Genomic DNA, 18,805 nt, shown 5'->3' with positions numbered 1-18,805 from the left:
TAGTTTACACAATGACACACAATAAACAAACAAAAAACAAAACGCAAAAAATGTTATTTTTTTGCTGGGAAGAATTGAAAATTGACGGCCAAACATAAATCATTGAATTTGGAGGCAAACGCTTTGGTGTAGGATGAATGGAGAGGCTATTAATTTTTTGAAAAGGGTTCTCCCGGGTTCAGGGGTCACCATTCATGGCCAGAGAGTGACCAGCGAGACAGGGCGAGCGCCAGGTGAGAGAGCGTTGAAAAAAATGGCTGTCGCTCTACAAATATAAATATTATTTATGTCCTTTGGGGTCCTTTGCCTTGATTTATTTGTTTATGTTTATGGCATGGCCTGGCAATTTCTGCCAATTTAGCAATGCCAGGGTAGAGCCAGGGTGAAAGTCCAGCCCAAATGAAATTTGTGTAAATCAAAAGTGGGAGATAGCCCAAGGAAAAGGACGAGCCAAGGAGCCCACATCGGATGCGACTGAAATCTGAAATCACGACCTGCAATTTGTGGCTAAGCATATACCCACTCTCTGATTTTTTGCATTCATCAAACTTAATTATTTTTAATTGGTTTTAATTTGTTGTTTGTTTGTGTGTTTTAGTGGACATTGCTTTTAATTGAAATATTTAAGCGATATCCGGCAGACAGACGCCACATAAAAAATAAACAAAGTGAAATGAAATGCGAAAAGAACAAACAAATGCAGCAAATAAGCATTGTTCGAACACTCACGCATACACACACGCATACACTCACACACACAGAAACAGAAACAGAAACAGAGACATATCGAGACAACACATATACATATGCAAATATGTACGTATTTATTGATAAAGAAACCCCCTGAGGGGCAATAATTATTGAATGCCAAATACAAACTGAGAAATAACGAATCGAACCAAAAAATTGTTTGTGGTTTTGTGGTTTTGGTTTGGTGGAGAATACTGAAAAATTGCGTCGCTCTTTGCTTGCCCATAAAACGGAAAACGAAAAATGGAATGGCGGGAAAACGGGACAAAAACTGAAGCCCAAAGGAAACCGAAACAGAAAATCGAACTAAAAAATTCCCAAAGAAGTAAAGAAGCAAGAAAGCTGTGATGATGAGACACACAAACGACGGGTACATGTCACTTACCAAATTTAACCACGCATTTGTGGTCAGAATCTGATTCTTTTCATCCTATAAGAGACGCAATCAATAATTGTTAGTGCTTCTTAATCTCACAATCGCAATCACAATTCATCAATTCAATTCGATCAGACTCGATTATCAGATCCCCTTCTTCGATTATTCTCGGTTATACTGGGTTATTTTTCATTGGCAATTGACAATTGATTGGGCCAATTGATGCTTTCGAAAATGTTAGTGAGGGTCTGAGGCTTCTGAGGGAAGCGAACACTTACCACATCGATGATCTGCTGCAGCGTCAGTCCGAACTTCACCTCCAGTGGTTCCGACTCATTGGCGACGGGTCGCTCCAGCGTGTTGTAGGTGGAGAGCAGGTGGTTGAGCAGACGCTTCTCATGTGGTCCCTGACAGCTTTCTGCAAAAGGAGTGGGAGAAGCGAAGAAAAATTAAGTTGCGAATTATATTCGGCAGTGATTTATGGCACTTTCTGCCAAATTAAACTAATAACTGGACCCTTCACTTATTGGCAGCTTCGGTCGAACTCATTACGAGGGAGAAAGCCATTAAAAAAATGGCTTGTACTTTGCAGCGTGATGAGTTTTTGGGGCGGCCAGTTAATTGGTCGAAATCATTTCTGCACACACAAAATGAAATGAACTTTTTCTGCCCAGAGCTCTGGCCCAGCACTGTGCCTAATTGGTATTCGAGGGTTGTAGGGTGGGTACAGCAGAAATGCTGTTGATAATAATTTATATTCATACTTGCGCTATCGATAATTGTCCACTTGTCCATCGGTTTCGATTGCACAAATGATTCATTTCTCATCTCTAAGCACACTCACGACAGCAGCGTTATTCGCTCACAAGCCGAGGGAGTACACTCCTGCAAATTGCTCTGCCAACCCACTCAATTTGGCCAGCCCACACGGTGCCAGGAGCTCACATCTCGCATCTCCAACCTGGCCTAGGTGGCAGTCATAAAATGCCATTAAGTGCCGCCGTGTGTCAGTGCTCGTTTTTGGGGAAGAGAACCGAGCAGAGCTGAGTAGCAGGTCTCCTGGCATTCGCTGGCAGGGTGTGGGTGGTGTACACATTGTGTTAAAGCAAACCGTAAACTGGGCGATGACAAATATTTGAGATGAGAACAAAAAAAGTTGAGAAATTTACGACCATGAGACAGCGATAGTCCCTAGCTCTCTGGGCTACCCAGGGCCCAGCTCCCCTGTAGCTAGTCCCAGTCCCGTCTATCCGGCACACGCTGCAAAATTGACAACTCAATTGTGAAAACTATTTGCAGGCCATTAGGCGATGCCTGACAGCAACAAAAGGTGTGAGCAGCTGGACCTGGGGACAAATATTGACAGGCCTGTGCTGGCACAAAACTCGAGCCAAACTGTGTGTCAACTCATTCATAAATGCATTTGGGGCTTCTCTCAGTGGCTTGGCACTGCTTCTCAGATTTCCCTTCACATGTCGCAGGCAATCGAATTCATGTTGGAATTGCGTTTAAATTATGCAACCGGGACACAGGAGGAGCGGTCCAGAAGCAGGCCATGAATTTGGCATGGCTGGGCAACCACTTGGAACCGACCAACCACTGACGAACTGACCGAGCCCACATGCTGTCAAGGTGAACAACGATTGTGTTTATTACATGAGCATTAATATGCAAAGCCCATTGCAGGTCAGTGGGGTGCAGGGTGTGGCATGGGTTGTCCTTTGTTCTCAGTTTTCTGGTGATAAGTGACACTAATAAGCCACAAAGTGGGTTAGCCAACTTCATAAATCAAAGGTATTTTCCCCTGGAATCCATTCACATTTCACGCCACATCAAATACTCTCTGTCTCTCTCTCGGTTCTGGGAGGGAGTAATGGCTTTCCGTACCTTTTGGAAGCATTATTTATCCGGAAAATTGCAAAGAAATTAAAGCCAAGCTTCAATTTAATTGAATGAGAGATATGTGGAGTAACAGCCATACATCACATTTCATCGTTTGTAGGCTGTCGGAGGTAGGTCCAGAATTGATTGCACTCCCTCCCACACATGTAACTTTAGCTGTAGCTATAGATACACGTGTGTGTGTAGCGTGTGTGTGTGTGTGTGGGTGGGTTAGTGGCAATTTATTTGTGTGGTGTGGTGACCCAGTTTCTCTTCTATTGCCGCTGCTGCTGCTGCTGGCCTGATCAATTTGGCCTTGAGCGTCAGGTAGCAACTTCTCCTGCTTCAGCTGCAGTTGTCCTTGCACTAAGTTGACATTTGATTTCTCTAGCCGCTACCCAGGCACACATACCAAACCCCCCTGCTCTACCCTCCTTTGCTACCACATTTCTCTGGGGCTGTCGTTTGCATGATTTAAAACTATTTAACTTCTCTTTTAGTTAAGGGCTTTTTCCTTTTGTACTGTTACAATTTGGACTGAGATTCTCCCCCATTTTGCACCTTTTCATGCTGAGTGGTTTTTTATTTTTTGTTGAGCACCCGAACACCGCGCAGCGAGCAGTGCACTGTAGCACTGCAAATGCTCTATGCTCTCAGCTGGTGTTCAAAAATGTATGAGTGCTTTAACCTTGGGCTGCAAATGGGGGCGCAGCCAAAGGGCTGGCTGGCTGATTCATTGCACGGCATTTCGCTCTCCCATCCCTCTCTCTCTCTCTGTCTCTCGCTCTGTGGTAAATTGTTAATTACCATTGTGATGCATTGTGTGCTCTTTGCTACTCCCACCCACCATTACGTATACGTAATTTTTATTTTTGCAATTCAGTGTTAGCTGTACTAGAAGTAGGGCTAATGTGGCTGCAGGGCAAACTGAAAACTAACACGCAAATCAGCACAGCAAAATATCAACTTCTACCAGGGAAGACTTACTGCAAATCTTTAGGAATTCAAATGGCAGAAATTCTCGCGGGAAGTGCCCTCTTTCCATTAACTCCTGTCCTAAGCACTGCAATTTATTAAACTAACTACTTAAGCATGCGAAAATATAAGGCACAAGGAAAACACAACACACAACACACATAAAAATAATCTAACACACTCTCAGCTCAGCAACTCAGGGAGGGCACTCTCTTGGCCAGAAGTGAACAAGAGAAAGGAAAGAAGATGAAGGAGAAGTGGCGAGCATGGCAAGAGGCAAGAAGTAGAAGTACTCAAGTGGCAGCACACACTTCAAGGCTCGTCTTGGCAGCCAAAGAGATATTTTCAACACGTTGTTCGACAGCAAACAACAACAACAATATCCGTCACAATGGGAGGCTACACTTTGAAAAAATAGGCTTTAACTCTAACCATTGTCCGGCAAGGTTCCACGTTATTTCCCAACCTTTAGCTTGTTGATCTTTTAACCAACAACCAGGCGATTTTCGTCAGTGTATTCATGCTTTTTGCAACTTAATTGCAATGTGTGAGGCAAGGCTCGGCCTTTGCATTATGCATGAACCGACATATGGCTCGTTATTATCATTTTGGAGACTTCTTTCGGATCATACCACCTGCCGCCTTCTTGGCGCTAATTGCAATTAAACAATAATGCACGCAGAGCAAGGCATCAGTGGTGGAAGTGGTTGTTTCTATTGGCGTAGGGACTTTATAAGAATTCTCGTGAAGAGAAATTCGTTTAGGAAAAATGTCCAACTGGCTTGTAATTATGTCGCGCTCGCACTTTTGACGGCAAAAAGGCGTTTAATTAAATGTTAACAGCGACAGCGAAGGGGAAGACAATTAACACAGGACTCGTAGACTCGTTGTTGCTGTCGTTGCTGTCATTGTTTGTATGTATTTGCATATCATTAAGTCAGGAAAATTGCTGAAAAGGCTCCTTTTGAGAGTGCATTATCAACATCTGACATCTGACTGAGGGCTCGAGGACTGGATGGGAGGCAAGTGTTTAATTGCCTAGAGAAATTGCCACACAACGAAGTTTGTCTTGGATAATGAGGCACAGTCTTAGTCACAGCTGATACCTAAGGGGAATGCCGCTTACTCTCTGCTTGTCGCTGTCTCTCTGAGCCTTAAATGATAATTGCTTTTGAAGTCAGTCTGATCAACAGAATTTCAATTGACCTAGGCAAAGCAGTCAGAGTCAGAGACAGAGCCAGAACCATGCCCATCTCCACGAGCATTCAGTTTGTCCTTAGAGCCACTTAAGAGCCATAAAAAATCAACACCCAAAGTGCCCAATTTCATTACGCATAACATTTCGGCCATCTTCCATCTACCATCCTCCCTATCGTCCCTGTATATAGTAGCTATATCTGTATATATATCCCTAAAACCTATTCCCATTTAGCTCTCAATGAGCTTGATGTGTTTTTCAATTTTTTTTTCGGGCATTCGGTGAGGAGAGAATTCAACTGGGAACACAGCTTCCTCCTCTAATATTAAATGCATATCGCAATACGAATGTGTAAATTCTTTTTTTGCTCGATGTATGCGTGAGGGAGACCGATATAGTCACAGATAGGATGTGTGAGTGAAAAGGAGAACCGAAAGTTAAGCGGAGAAAAAAAGCGCCGCATCTCCCATGCATGTTCGTGTCACGTTCGCGACTTCATTTGAAATTCATGCATAATAAGCAGTCAAGTACAGTCACCACCCATCCCCACACGCACACACACACACACATCAGCATCGTGTGCGTGTGTGTGCAGCATCATGAGGGTCGCTGGGGTCGGCACTGGGACTGGCACTGGGACTGGGACTCTCGCTTGCTTGCTCGCTCGCTCGGTTCGTCGGCGGTGGCTGCTGCATAAACAAGCATCCAATGTCGGAGCTAATTTTATTAAAAAGCAACGCCAGCAGCCAACATCCAACAGCCAACAGGCAGCACAAGAGCTTAGCTGAAAGGCAAAGGCACCCACAATCCAGAGAGCCGCAGAGCACGCACAGTGGTTCCAAAAATAAAGAGAAACTTCCAGCGGCTTCTTCCATCTATTCGAAATCGAGTTAAAGCTACGGTTAACAGATCAAATGCTATCCAACACGCTGGAACAGGCCGCAAAGGCATAGAAGATCATCAGGGAATCGCAGAGAAAGGTCATCAAAGCATTTTTGCCACAACTTTGGCCCTTGACGGGATGCTTCATATGATCGTTGCAGACATCAATTTCTTTTTTATTTTTCATCAAGTCAAGTATCTGGAACAAGTCCTGGCTAACTTTGTAGTCCTTGTTGCATATCCTCACCGTCGAATTGAATCTTTTGATCACATTCTGAGCCCGTATGGCCACCTGCTGATAACAATCTAGCCTCCCAGCAGACCTTTTCACATGGTCAGCTATGTGATTCCAGAACTGGATGGGATAGTAGAAGAGTTTCTTTAGCTGTGGCAACTCCTCCAATGTCAGGTGTCCACCTATGTGGGCAGTCAGGCAAATGACGAGAAACGTAACCGAATAGAGCACCTTCATTGCGGTCGAGATTGAAACTCCAACTGAGATCCGTATCTATCGAGTTAGTTGCAATTTTCATGTTTCAAGCCTCATTGTACTGTAACCAATGTGATTGTCAGACCACTGTGACAGCTACTGCGACAGCGGTGGCGGCAGCGATTGGTTGACTGTGTTCAGCCTGGTTGACTGCCGACAACCCGCTGCTATGTAGTGCAGTGTAGTGTAGACTGATGGAGTCTTGCCTACTCCTCCCACTCGCTCACACTCTGCCAGAACATAAAAATGCAGCTCTCGAGCATTAACAAACAAAATGCGTACCCATGCCACAACCTCCTCCATCACCCACATTCCCAGGCACCCCCAGGAAAAGGGGGGCATGGGCCAAGCGGCAGCAGCAGGCAGCGGCTGGTTTCTGGTGGGAAAAATTTATGCGAAACGAAGTTAGGCGAAGCGCTTAGCATATAGCAGTGACAGCAACGAAGCGGCCTGTTCCATCCATTCAGGGCTTCTGCTTTTTTTCCACGTTCACTTTCACTTCCATTTTAATTAGATACATAAATTTCTAGCTTTATAGGAGCCAGAGTCCAAAAGGTGGGCTGGAATTGAGATTCTATATGTTTTTATTGTCTCTGTCTGTTCAACGTTAATGACTTGTCATCAGGCAGGATAAATCCCCATCGGAATGGGTCCTGCTACGCAGATGCCCCTAGTGGAGAAAGATGAAAAGTTGGTTGGGATGGAAACAACAGAGAGTTATGGCAGCACCCTGGAGGAGTCCTCTATAAACATGCAGCCGCATGAGCACTTTAAAATTAATCGCACGATTTATGACGCTCAATCCAACCGCTAATTTATAAGGCTTAAAGCCCATGCCGTCAGGCAGGGCCTCCTCTGGCCATCCATTCGAGTATACACTCGTATGAACGAGAAGCGAGTGTACTTGCGTGTGTCCCCGCTGCAGTCCACAAAACACTATGCGCATTTGAAATGAATATTCGCAGCACTCGTGCACGCAGCTCGTTCTGAGCTCGTTTTTGGGATGGAAATGAAATAAAAGGAGTACCGTGATAAGGAGGGAAATATGGGCGCGTAGAAAGAGTGTGTTTGTTCATAGATTCTGATCGCGGTTTGTGCGTTTGCGGCGGCTCCGACGTTGGAAAATTCAATTTTAGCAAAGCCGCCAACGTCGACAGCATGAACGGCGAAGCCATTATTTTCAGCAGCACAGCAAACCGCAGACATTTAATGTGCGAAATAATTTAAAACAAGGCGAAGCTCTTCGATGAAAGTATTTGTATTATGAGATACCCTGGAAGAACTCGCAACACTCATGAATCCGTTTACCCTATTTACCCCGTTAGTAATGGGTACACTTAATGAAAAATTGGTTAGCAGGAAGATTACTTCCATTCACCTCCAGAGCCACAGCCATAGCCATAGCCAAGGCCAACGCCATATGGCGCCGTTTATGCGAAATTTTCATTAGCCATTTAATTTCCATTGTACAATTGAAATGAATGCCACCGAATGGAAATCTAATTAACAAGTGATCCTCATTCCATGTTCCAGCTTCAACTAATTCCACTAAGTGCTTCACTTTCATTTTAATCGCATTCTCATTCTGCGTTTTGCTCTGCGCAAAATTTTGATTTAGTTTTGCGCTCTCTGAATGTTTTCACGTTCAACTCTTAAATAATTTGGCACGAAGTCTCATTATCGTTTGCCAAAAAGGGGCTGTTGTTACCTACCTCCCTGTCCCCTGGAGTGGGTGCTCCACAGCTAGGAAAAGTTATAAATTGCTACATAGTTTTCCTGGTGGCCCAATTTTTCCCCACCAGCTCCCCTTTCTTTCTACTCAGCTCTGCTGTGTGGGTGACTGTGTGCGTAACAAAATTAAATGTGCGCTAAGTAACGAGATATTGTATGTATGTGTTTGTGTGGGAGGAATAGTTGGCATAGGAATATTTCCCTCTGTGTGGGTGGTGAGGAATGGTACATACGTTAGGTGCGGGACGGAGTCTGCTCGTCCTCGGAGGCTGCTGTCTAGTCTTTGCATTTGCTGGGACAAATTAAAAGCACTTGGAGATTCCATTTTATGGCCATTTTCATTCCCCTACCCCGGACTACCCCCCCATGCGACGGAGATGCTCTTGAAAAATTATGCATATGTTAGAAGTCAACGAGCAGGTCCATAAATTCTCTAAAAAGATGGCAAAAGTACTCTGGGAATGTGGGAATGTGTGTTCGCCCGGAGTCGCAATCCGAACCAAGCACGAAATTGATTTGGTTTTAGTTTTGTAGCCAAGAGACTAAATGGCAACTTTGGTATGTAATATGTGCAGGCATGTATGTATCTTTCTGTTTACTTGTAACTTTATCTGACAGACAACTTTAATGGGTAGAGTTCTGTATTTAGCTTGGATATAAATATTTGAATACGTGTATTCTTGGTTATTCGCTACCAAATTGCTACAAACAATTGCAGTGTTCCCTTTCGTTATCTTCTTTGCACTTTACCGTTTGTTATTGGTCACTGCTTATACCATAAAGCAACTATATAAGGAGGCCTCGGCGGTGGCAGAGTTACTCGCTGCGTTACCCAATTCTCAGTGCACGTTTGCTTGTCGACGCAGAAGTTTGGTTGCGGACAACATATATTTTCAAATTTTTTTTTAAATGTTTATTTTTTCAGAACACATTATGTACAAAATTGCCTTCAAATGATTAATCTGCACACTCCATTGTCGTTGCCCTCACACTTACAGCGAGAGCCCTTTCAATCGCACTTTTCACTCGCACTAGTCCATAATTTTTTCCGACGAGACCTCCTTATATAGTTGCTTTATGGCTTATACCATCGCTATGCACGCACCGTCTTGCGCACTGTTTGACTCATAGCTGCGTTGTTGTTAGTGTTAGAGAGAGTAAGAGTAGGGGGGACAGATCAAAGGGGAGACGGTAACTAGAGATCACCGTACGAGCAAGCAGCTTGGGTAGAGTGAGAGAGAGATGCATCGAGAGAGAGCTACAAGCTGTAAACAATGAGAGTCTGAGAGGGTTGGGTCTTTGTGCTCTCAGAAGAGTAGTTATTTGGAAGCTTGCTTGGGAATTCTGCCATGGGTACGACATAAAAAGAGGAGAGCAACGAAGGCATGAACCCGGATGGGAACCCTGTTAATAATCCTACTTCGACAAACACGAATACATTATATTTAACTCAACGAATTTATATGAAAGAGTAAAGCAAGAACAAGGCAGGACAGAGACTCGCTCTTTTCTTACCCTGTTTTGGTTCTTTCAGATGGAAGAACCCCATTTGTTTGCTAATGGGCTCAAAGATATTTGTACAATTTGTGCCAATTTGAAGAAACGTGAACTTTAAAAACATCTTGGCTTTCGATTCCTTTGTACACCACACAGAAATTTGCCCATCTCTGTCTTCTGTTTAACCCACTCCTCGGCAAGACTCTTGAACTGTTTAAGTGGAAGTCCGTTTTCGGTTCAGTTCAGAGTCTGCTATCTATAGAACAGAGGGAGATGGGCATTCACAACCAATTGAGCACAATTTGTGTTCCATTCAGGCTCCATCATCATCGCTTTCGCTCTCTCTACCCCCCCTTTGGCTGTCACTTGGCAACTCATTAACGTTGGGCCTCCCTTCTCTCTTGATGCTCCCTAAATGAAAGGAGAGTGCTGCTGCTATGCCTGGCTATCGATAGCATCAAAAAGGTTTCAGGTTACACTCGTCCCTCGCCTCCATGAGATTATAATCTGGTACAAATGAGGAAATCCCAGAAAACCTACAGATTAAATTTGTATTCCAGTTGTACTTCCAAAAACGGATGTGGCCATGTGTGCAAAGTTGAGTTCCCTTACAGATTATACGCCTTTCTCTTATGCCTTTTTTTGGGTGTGCGTTGGTCATGGGTGTAGTGGGAGTGTGAGTGGTAGAAGGGGAGCCTTACTTCATTTCGTTATTTATGAGAAGACAACACTAATTAAACACAAATGTGAGAGACAGAGAGTGTTGTCCTTTCCGAGGGTAAGTAGGATATATGATAGGCACCGGCTCCCCCTCTCTTGCAACGCCCCTGTTCAAGCGGTAGAACTTGCCCGAGTAATTTAGAGAAAATGTTTGCCTCTTTTTTGGGTCTGGTCCTGGTCCTGGTACTGGCTTTTCGACTGCCAGTTAGTTTGCCAGAGGCCTCTCCCCACAAATGTAATTTTGTGTAAAAATTTTCATGAATGAAATCGTTGTAGCAAGAGTGTGTGGGGCAGGGAGTGGGGTAGCCGAGGCTTAAAAGGGGATTTCGTTGTAATTGTTCTTGGAAGCAGCAGCAGCAAGCAGCAGGAAAATGGAAAACTGGCAACAGTATTCGGGAGGACAATGAAAAGGCAGCAACGAATAAACTGCCATTGCTTGAAATAAATTCAAACATATTCATTTACTCTCGGCAGCGCACAAGGCACATAAATTTACAAAATTCCTTAGAAAACAAAAGGGATGTGTAATGTGTCTATGGGTGCATTTGCTGTGCCACAGGTGCTGCAGTTTGCACCTGGCTCTGCCTCTAATGTCTGACAGCTTAACGCCTTCCAATCATATTTCATTTGGGAGCAGATCATTCGCCTTGCAATTCCCCCAGTCATTTGTCTACTCAGCCAAATTACTTGCACGGAGAAGGGACCAGCTAGAAGGTGAGAATTTCCTAGACTCGATTCAGCTTTTGTGGTTGTGGATAAAGTTGCCGCTTGATTAATGACACTGCCACACAGAGTGCGTTTTCAAGTGTGCACACTCCATGGGAGTCAGTGCTCATCGATGAGAGAGAATTCTTCTCAAGAGTTTTCCAAAGGTTCTCTCAGGGATAGCGCTAAAATCTTATTAATATTCCTCATATATTTGCTGTTCCTCCTCGAGAAACTTTACGAATTACGAGCATTCCCCATTGGCAACTCTGGTGGCACCTGTGCAGCGCGCTGTGGCTGTGGCAGTTGCAACTGCTACAACTACACTGAAATTGCATATATTTTCTATAAATTATATTTTCACAGCAGTGCCTCTGCCCCATAAATTTCGTCCCAAATGAAATTGCGCAGATTTTGCCAAACTGCCAAACAGGCTACAAACAGGAGGCCTCGCCTCTTCGCATTGCCAAAGGTTTTGCTTTCGCTCACTTTAATATTTATGAAAACAAAAGGCGTGTTGTGTCACACAGCGAGAGACTGTCTCGTGTCTCTGTATCTCTGCATCTCAGTGGATGTGGATATGTGTCTGTCATTCATTTATGCATGTTCTGTACATATTTGATGGCTGTCAGCGCGATGAGTAGAGCCCGGGTAACAGAATCAGGGCGAGTCTCGAGCCTCAAGCCTCAAGCCTCGAGTCTCGACAGTTCCCCGACTTAAGTGCCCTTCATCATATTTTATGTAGGCTCGAGTTTTATGTGTTTTAGAACAGCTACAGCTACAGCTCGACATCTCCTTTCCACGTTACAGGAAATTAACACAAGTAAAAATTGGCAATAAGATGAAACCCATTCGGGCAGGGCAGGACTACAGGGCAGAGCTACTAACCGAGCTACAGGCCGTTTGCGTCACCAATAAATGTTCAAATGAGCCAAGTTATTTACAGTTGTTAAGAGGGGAGGCATGCCCCACAATTGTAGCTCGTAAAACAGCTTAAATGATTGCCGAAATGGCCAACGGGGTGTGGTTGTGGGCCAAAAGGGAGGCCGTGTTAAGCCTTTTACTGCGTAGCCTGTCCGAAAATTCATCGTAAATAAGTGGGCAGAAAATTCTATGGAAATTACCCGCTCCCTCCTGTCATCCTGGGAACCCCGCCACATGCCATCGAACAACTCTTTCGCCCTACACTCGCATCGCGACTTCTTTCTCTGTTTGTTCTCGTTTGACGTCGGGCAATTACCGCCAAATGAGTCCGAAAATAAATTCACATTAATTGTGCTTGTTGCTGGTGCTTTTGTAGCTTATTTTGGCCATTTTAAAGTTTGGCTCCAGCATCCTGGTGCGCCAAAACAATTTAATTGCCACCCTGACGCGCGGCTCTGTACTCGCCACAGAAAAGTTGAATGGTGCGGGAATGATGGACTAAAGAATGCTCAGTAGAGCAATACAACAACCAATGCTTATGAAACCCCCCCCCCCCTGTTGCCTGTACAGTGACCAATCTCAGCGTATTCCTCTCCCTCTCCCTGTGTATCCTGTGTCTCCATGCTGGGTATACGAATGGCCAAAACGGCAAACAGGAACATTTGCGCGGCTTGTTGATTGTCGCGACACATTGCCCAAGAACGTGAGCCGAATGCCAGGCAGCAGGAAAGAACACAGGAAACCGAATTACAGATACAACACCAGCTAGTAAGAGAGGGGCAAAGGGAGAGTGGAAAGTGGGGCAAGCGACAGCATTGGAGACTGAATCACAGTGCCCTAGTCCTCAGTGCTGAGCTGGCGGCAGAGGTGCATTTAAGTGTTTCACTTACAGCTTTTATGGCAATTGGCGTGAAAATTGTAAAAATGCATTCTGTTGCCTCATTTTTATCTTCCGCTTCGTTCTCGGTCCCTGTCCCTGTCCCTGTCCCTGTCGTCTGGCCCTCGCTTGCTCTGTGTTTTGCCAGTTGACTAAATTGAGTTTCAATTGCCGACACATGGCTCACATGGATGGTGGCACGTGGGGAATTCTCTCAATTGTTTTCTGTTTTGGGACACACTGGCTGGCTTTTCCATTATTTATGGATGGCCAGCTGCATGGCTCCACGTGCAGGACACTCAGGCGGAGGCCCGTGCCAGTCCCAGGCCCAGAACACGATCTAAATAATTGAGCAGACAGCTTTCTAGTGTTCTCTATTCCTGAGCATTTGTTGACTCTTCGGCCAGAGGCTAGAGGAGATTGCAAATTGCCCGACCGGTGTCGAAATGAGGACAATGACGTCGCCTTCAATGTCGTCGGAGTCACAGTCAGAGTCAGAGTTTTGGCTCTTCACTCAATTTTAATGCCATTTAATTAATTGCAATGGGGCTGATTCTGATTGACATTTCCTAAGCTGCCAAAGCGTTTTCCTTTGGCACTTTGATCTCTGATAATTCATTAGCTGAAGGCATGCATAAATCCTTACAAAGTTTAGGTTCATATTTCGGGTATCTTCGATGATAATTCATGTTCATGGCATTGCACACATTTCTCTGTCTCTCTGCTGCTTCTAATGCTAATGCATTTTGTAAGATATTAACAACTGTTTATGTTCAGGCATGGAATGGGAATTCAGGCTACTGATGGCTGCAGCTTTCCATCTCAGTGGGTTTTCCTCTGTAAGGGATCGGTTGTGTGTGTGGCTACAAGAGTTGCTAAATGGAAGATAGTTCCTTTGAGTTAAAAAAGTTTCCCTTGGCATACACTCAATCTGCGTCCCTAATTGTTTTCTCTAGCGAAACAACTCTATTCCTGCTATGCATCTGCTTTTTGTTTAAAGAATTTCCCCTCACGATGCACTGCCACATTTATGACACCCAAAAAAGAGAATAGAAAAACCAAGTGAGGGGAAGGCCATCAAACAAATGGCTGAAAGAAAATGATTAACTCTCCAGAGTAGCAACAGCACCAGTAGAGAGAGACACGCACCAGATGCCAGAAATGAGGAGGAAGCAGGAGCCAGCAGAAACGCAACAACTTTTTGCTGTCATTTCGAGTATATTTTTCATTTTTATGACGAAGCAGAGATGAGTATTGTGCACTGGACTGGCCATTCATTCATTCATTTACTCATTCATACAGCCACTAGCACCGCCCCTCTGGCTGCTGTGTCTGTGTCTGCTTCTGCTTTTGCTTCTACTTCAGCTTCTGGGAGACAGAGATTAATGAGAAGCCCTCGCATTTTGTTAATTTTGACAACTTCTGCGCTGACTCCGAAGCGAGTAGAGCGTCCAGGGGCATTGAGTTGTGGACCACCAGTAGAGCGAGACTAAGCAAATTTAATTGCCAACTGCTCCTCCCCTGCCACAGTCCCCGCACAGCACTCATTATGCTTGACGGAATTTTGCATTTTGTGCCTGTTACTGTGGTTCATTAAACTTTTCAGTTTCATTTGTCATTCCAGAGAGAGGAGGAGAGGGGATCCAGTGGGGGAACAATTGAAATGTATTTGTCAGATAAAACTTTTGTCATGGCCGCGTTTCTAATTTAGTTGCAGATTACTCAAAGGTGGCAAATGACTAAAACTTCAAGCCCCATCAAATCTGTCAAAATGTCAGGCTATAAAGGGTTTGCCGGACGAGAGAGTTTCAACAGCCACAGGGAAGGATACAGCAAAGGATGTAGAGGGATAGAATGGAGCGAATAGCCCCGCGCTTGAGTGTGCTAATTGGATCATGAATGGGTCTTTGTTGAGATGATTTTGCTGGGATCTGGGATCTTCGCCTCAGGGCCATACGCCGCTGTTCCTCTTTCATGTTTGCTTGGCTTCCCTCTCCATTGGCTGCTGCTCCTGCTCCTGCTCCTGCTGCTGCTCCCTTTTTGCCGGGAAAAAACTCATCATCCATTAGAGTAATTAAATTGACAAGTTATTTTCTTTGTTCTTTATGTATTTACAACCTCATTAATTTTATCTGTCACTCTCTCTCAACTCTTCACACTATTCCTCTCTTTAGGGACATAATGCACTTTGCTAATCGATTCATTACCTCCACTCAGACTGCTGCTCAGAGGTCTTAAAGTTACACTATTTGAATTGGCTTTAAGAATTCCTTTCTGCTCTTCTTCTCACCTCATTACCATGGCAAATGGCAACGGAAATTACCAGCGATGCCATGTGCGATGGTGGAATGGAAACACGCACGCGGATCGAGGAGTAGTTCGCACATCAACTGTTATATATCTTAATTAAATTGATTGCCGTTCGCGAAATTACTTTAATTCGGTCTCCATTCCTCTCTGGCTCCCATCTAGCGCTCTCTTTCAGTTTTCATTACTTGCACGCTTTTATGCATTTTAATTAAAGTTTATTATGCTCACGCCCACACACGAAGAGGCTGCAGGAACAGCCCTCACTTCAAGTGGGCCAACAGGAAAAGGCAGCAGCAGGAGCCAAACAGTAGTGGAATAACTATTGTCCCGGAAATGCAAAGTTGCCCCCTGTCCCGCGTGAGCAGTGCGAAAAACGCTGGCCCCAAAAAGTTCAACTTTTGTTAATGAAAATAATGCAATTACAGTGGGAGAAGTCGGAGCATCGAGGGGCTTAAGCTGCAACTCATGTGTGAACGTGTTTGTGGTTTCAGAGAGAGGACGGGACGGCGCACCAAAAAATAACTTTTCGCTTCTTGTCCGTCTGTCTATCCCAACTCAACTCAACCGATACGATCCATTTACCATTCCCGTTTCCCCATTTCTATGACTGTTGATGCTGTTGTTTGTTTAATGCAATTAAGCGAAGCGGAAGTAATTCCGCTCGAGTTTCCTGCTGACTGACTTCTTAACTGACGGCAAGTGCTCGTAGTTTTCGTTCGTTCGCTGGCATCAAAAGAGTTGAATTCCAGCCACACTGAATGAATCGTGAGGCATAGAGTTTCAGTTGTTACTGGCTCTCAAGCTTTGACTCTCTGTGCCTAAGCCTCATTGGAGACGAACCCTGCCAGACCCTGTCAGATCTCGGCTTATTTGTCTATGACACTGCCTCAGGGGCATATCAGGGACAGAAAAAAGTTTTCCTGTCCTTTTTTCTTTTCTTTGCTCTTCTCGTCTTTTATTTATTTAACTGTGCTCAAGTTTTAATTTCTTTTTTTCTTCTTCTCGGCTCGGCATTGTTTCCGCTCTTCAACCTACTAAAAACCTCCACCACAGACGGCGGCGGCAGTGTGGCAGTGGAAGGAGCAGGCTACTTGCCTCAAGTTGCTGTTGCGGTTTTGTTGCCATTTCCTTTTGTTTGGCTTTTCTTCTCGCTTTGGCTTGCGGTGCATGTTAAAGTGGAGGCTGCACAACTGAGAAGGCGCCTCCCTCTGCCCTGTGCTTTCCTGTGAATTTGATTACCGCCTTCATAATTATTGTCACAGTGTTTTTGGTCACAGTCTCAAGACTCCCATGGCTTTGGCCTCCATCTTGACATGTGTGGCACGCTCAGACCCTGAGGCCTGTGCCCACCAGATTGCACTTTGTTGCAAGTGCAAAAAGTTGTCCACCCACCCGACAAACAAACAAACAAACAAACGGAACGAACTGAAACGAAGAGCAGGCTGCAGCAGGCAGCTGACAGCGGGAACTGGGGCTAGGGCTGGTGCCTGGTGCCTGGTGCCTGGGAAAAATCTAAAGCGTCACCAACTATGGCAATATGTTAACAAAGTTTATGCAACTTTGTTGCTGCCAGCAGCAGGGAGAACCGCCGAGCATGGACCTCTCCCCTTTCATGGTGGAAAAAGTGCCGAGCCAGCGCTAAGCCTTTCGATCAACTAAAGATGTGATTAGCCAATACCTTCTCGAAGCAAAATTGCTGCCCCTGCGGCTAATAATCTACTTCCCTTCACTTTTCCACACCTTACAGCTCATCACTTGGCCCCTTGCCTCATAATTTAAATGGGCAAAACCGAGCAATAATCCTTAATTGCTCATTTTGCTTAAGCATCTCATCTTGCGCTCTGCCAGCGAGCTCCCTCTGCCATTCGGCAGTGCCTTTCCTCTATCCGCGCTACCCGCTTTCCTTTGGCTTTTCATTTTCATTTAAAATGCCCAGAGCAAACAGAGCGGGGAGAGGCGGCTGGGCTGCGGTGTTGGGCAAAACGAGTGTGAAACTTACTCGGGCAGGCCGCGGACTCTGTACTCTACATCTCTGGCAGGTATTCCATTATGCATGTGCCTAGCACACACAATTTTAGGCCTTTCAGCGGCCTCCACATGTGTATTTACTTTACGTGCCCAACAGGAGGAGGGTTCCTGCAAGGGTTACTGCTGCAGCGAAAGGAAAACTCTGCTGCACAAAAGACGACACAACGATGGGCGTCGGATGTTCACTTGCAAAATGCACGTGCAACGTGGCGTATGCTAAATATTTGCATTGATAAACAGCCACCGCACGGACGCGTGTGTGTGTGGCACCGAGTACCTGCTACGAGGGTGTGCGAGTGAGTTTTTGAGTGAGTGCTCGGGGCCATTACATACTAAGAGTACTCCGACGAGCAGTGGTTACTCTGAAGTTGCAGGAACAAGAACCCCAATAGAATTTGAATATTTGCACTAACAACTGATAAGTAGAAACACCTGAAAAGATTTGCCACTGCAACAGCTCTAGAGCGAGGCAGAAATTAAAGACTAAAACCTGTAGGAGGAACACCCAGCTCAAATGAGAGTGCGAAAGGCAGTCGATGCTTCCAATTTAATTGAATTTCATTGCTGCTCTAAGCGCATTCCACATTCCTTCAAATACGAGCATAAGAGCAGGGGAAAGAGCAAGCCACACACATGTACGATACGCAAGGATGGAGGCAATGAAAAGAGGGACACAGGACGACTCACATGCCTTGCAGCACTTAAAGTTTTTCATTTAAAGTTTGTGAAAAGGTGGCTCGGGGACCTTCAGTCCCCCAGTCTCTCGCTCTATGCAAAGAGCTTATCGATTGGCACATAGCGACACACAGCAGAGCTCAGTCAGGAGCAGGTGGGCGAGGTCTCCACTGTATGCAACGGAATTTTTATTATATCCTTTCAATGGCAGCGAGCGCAAGCCATTCAGGCACAGACCACTAAAGGTTAGGGCCAACCACAGGTTTATTGATTATTATTAACTGGCCAAGCAATTTACGTTAATAAAAAAAACGAGCGACCTTGTCACACAATTATTACGCGAGTGTTTGAAGAGAGAGAGAGAGAGAGAGAGTGCTGTGAAGGATCTGCTCTTTAATTGCGCAATTGAGTGTAAATTGCCAGATTGACTCATTGACCCAGACCAGGAAGAGTGCGGGAGAGCAGGAGGAGCAGCAGCACCACCGAGAGCTCTAAATGCAGTTGATGTGCCATGACAATGCCCCAGCAGTCCCACTGTCGATACCAATGCCAATTTTTTTCTACAACTGCGAACGAGCGAGCGAGCAAGCGAGCGATGATGATGATGATGCACTTCATTGAGCAGAAATGCAAACAAGCAAGCAAAAAGGAATCAACAAGGAGGAGGAGCCAGGAGCAGCATACATCGTAGTGTACTTGTGTTATTTTTTTTGGCATTAGAGACAGCAGGCAGCAGACAGCAGACAGCGAGAGCCAGAGATGGCACACTAGCTTCTGGCTTTTGGA

General features: G+C 45.1%; 1 protein-coding gene across 14 annotated transcripts in view; it reads right to left on the bottom strand.

The window, feature by feature from the left end:
• LOC117588130 (neuronal acetylcholine receptor subunit alpha-7) overlaps positions 1 to 18,805 on the bottom strand; it is a 72,775-nt gene that overhangs the window by 28,122 nt on the left and 25,848 nt on the right. For 7 of the 14 annotated variants that reach the window (XR_004574097.1, XR_004574098.1, XM_034279218.1 and 4 more), the window contains exon 2: positions 1,405 to 1,544. Coding sequence is in view for 12 of the 14 variants with exons in the window: in XM_034279218.1 (XP_034135109.1) it covers positions 1,405 to 1,544 (140 nt within the window). In the remaining 2 variants the exon portion in view is untranslated. Of the gene's footprint in view, positions 1 to 1,135; positions 1,181 to 1,404; positions 1,545 to 6,479; positions 6,535 to 18,805 lie in introns of those variants that run through there. The other 7 variants (XM_034279219.1, XM_034279220.1, XM_034279212.1 and 4 more) reach the window with 3 other exon arrangements.

The sequence above is a fragment of the Drosophila guanche genome, unplaced genomic scaffold, assembly GCF_900245975.1.
Source record: "Drosophila guanche unplaced genomic scaffold, DGUA_6, whole genome shotgun sequence".
Taxonomy (NCBI): domain Eukaryota; kingdom Metazoa; phylum Arthropoda; class Insecta; order Diptera; family Drosophilidae; genus Drosophila; species Drosophila guanche.
This window is presented reverse-complemented; position numbering and strand designations above follow the sequence as displayed.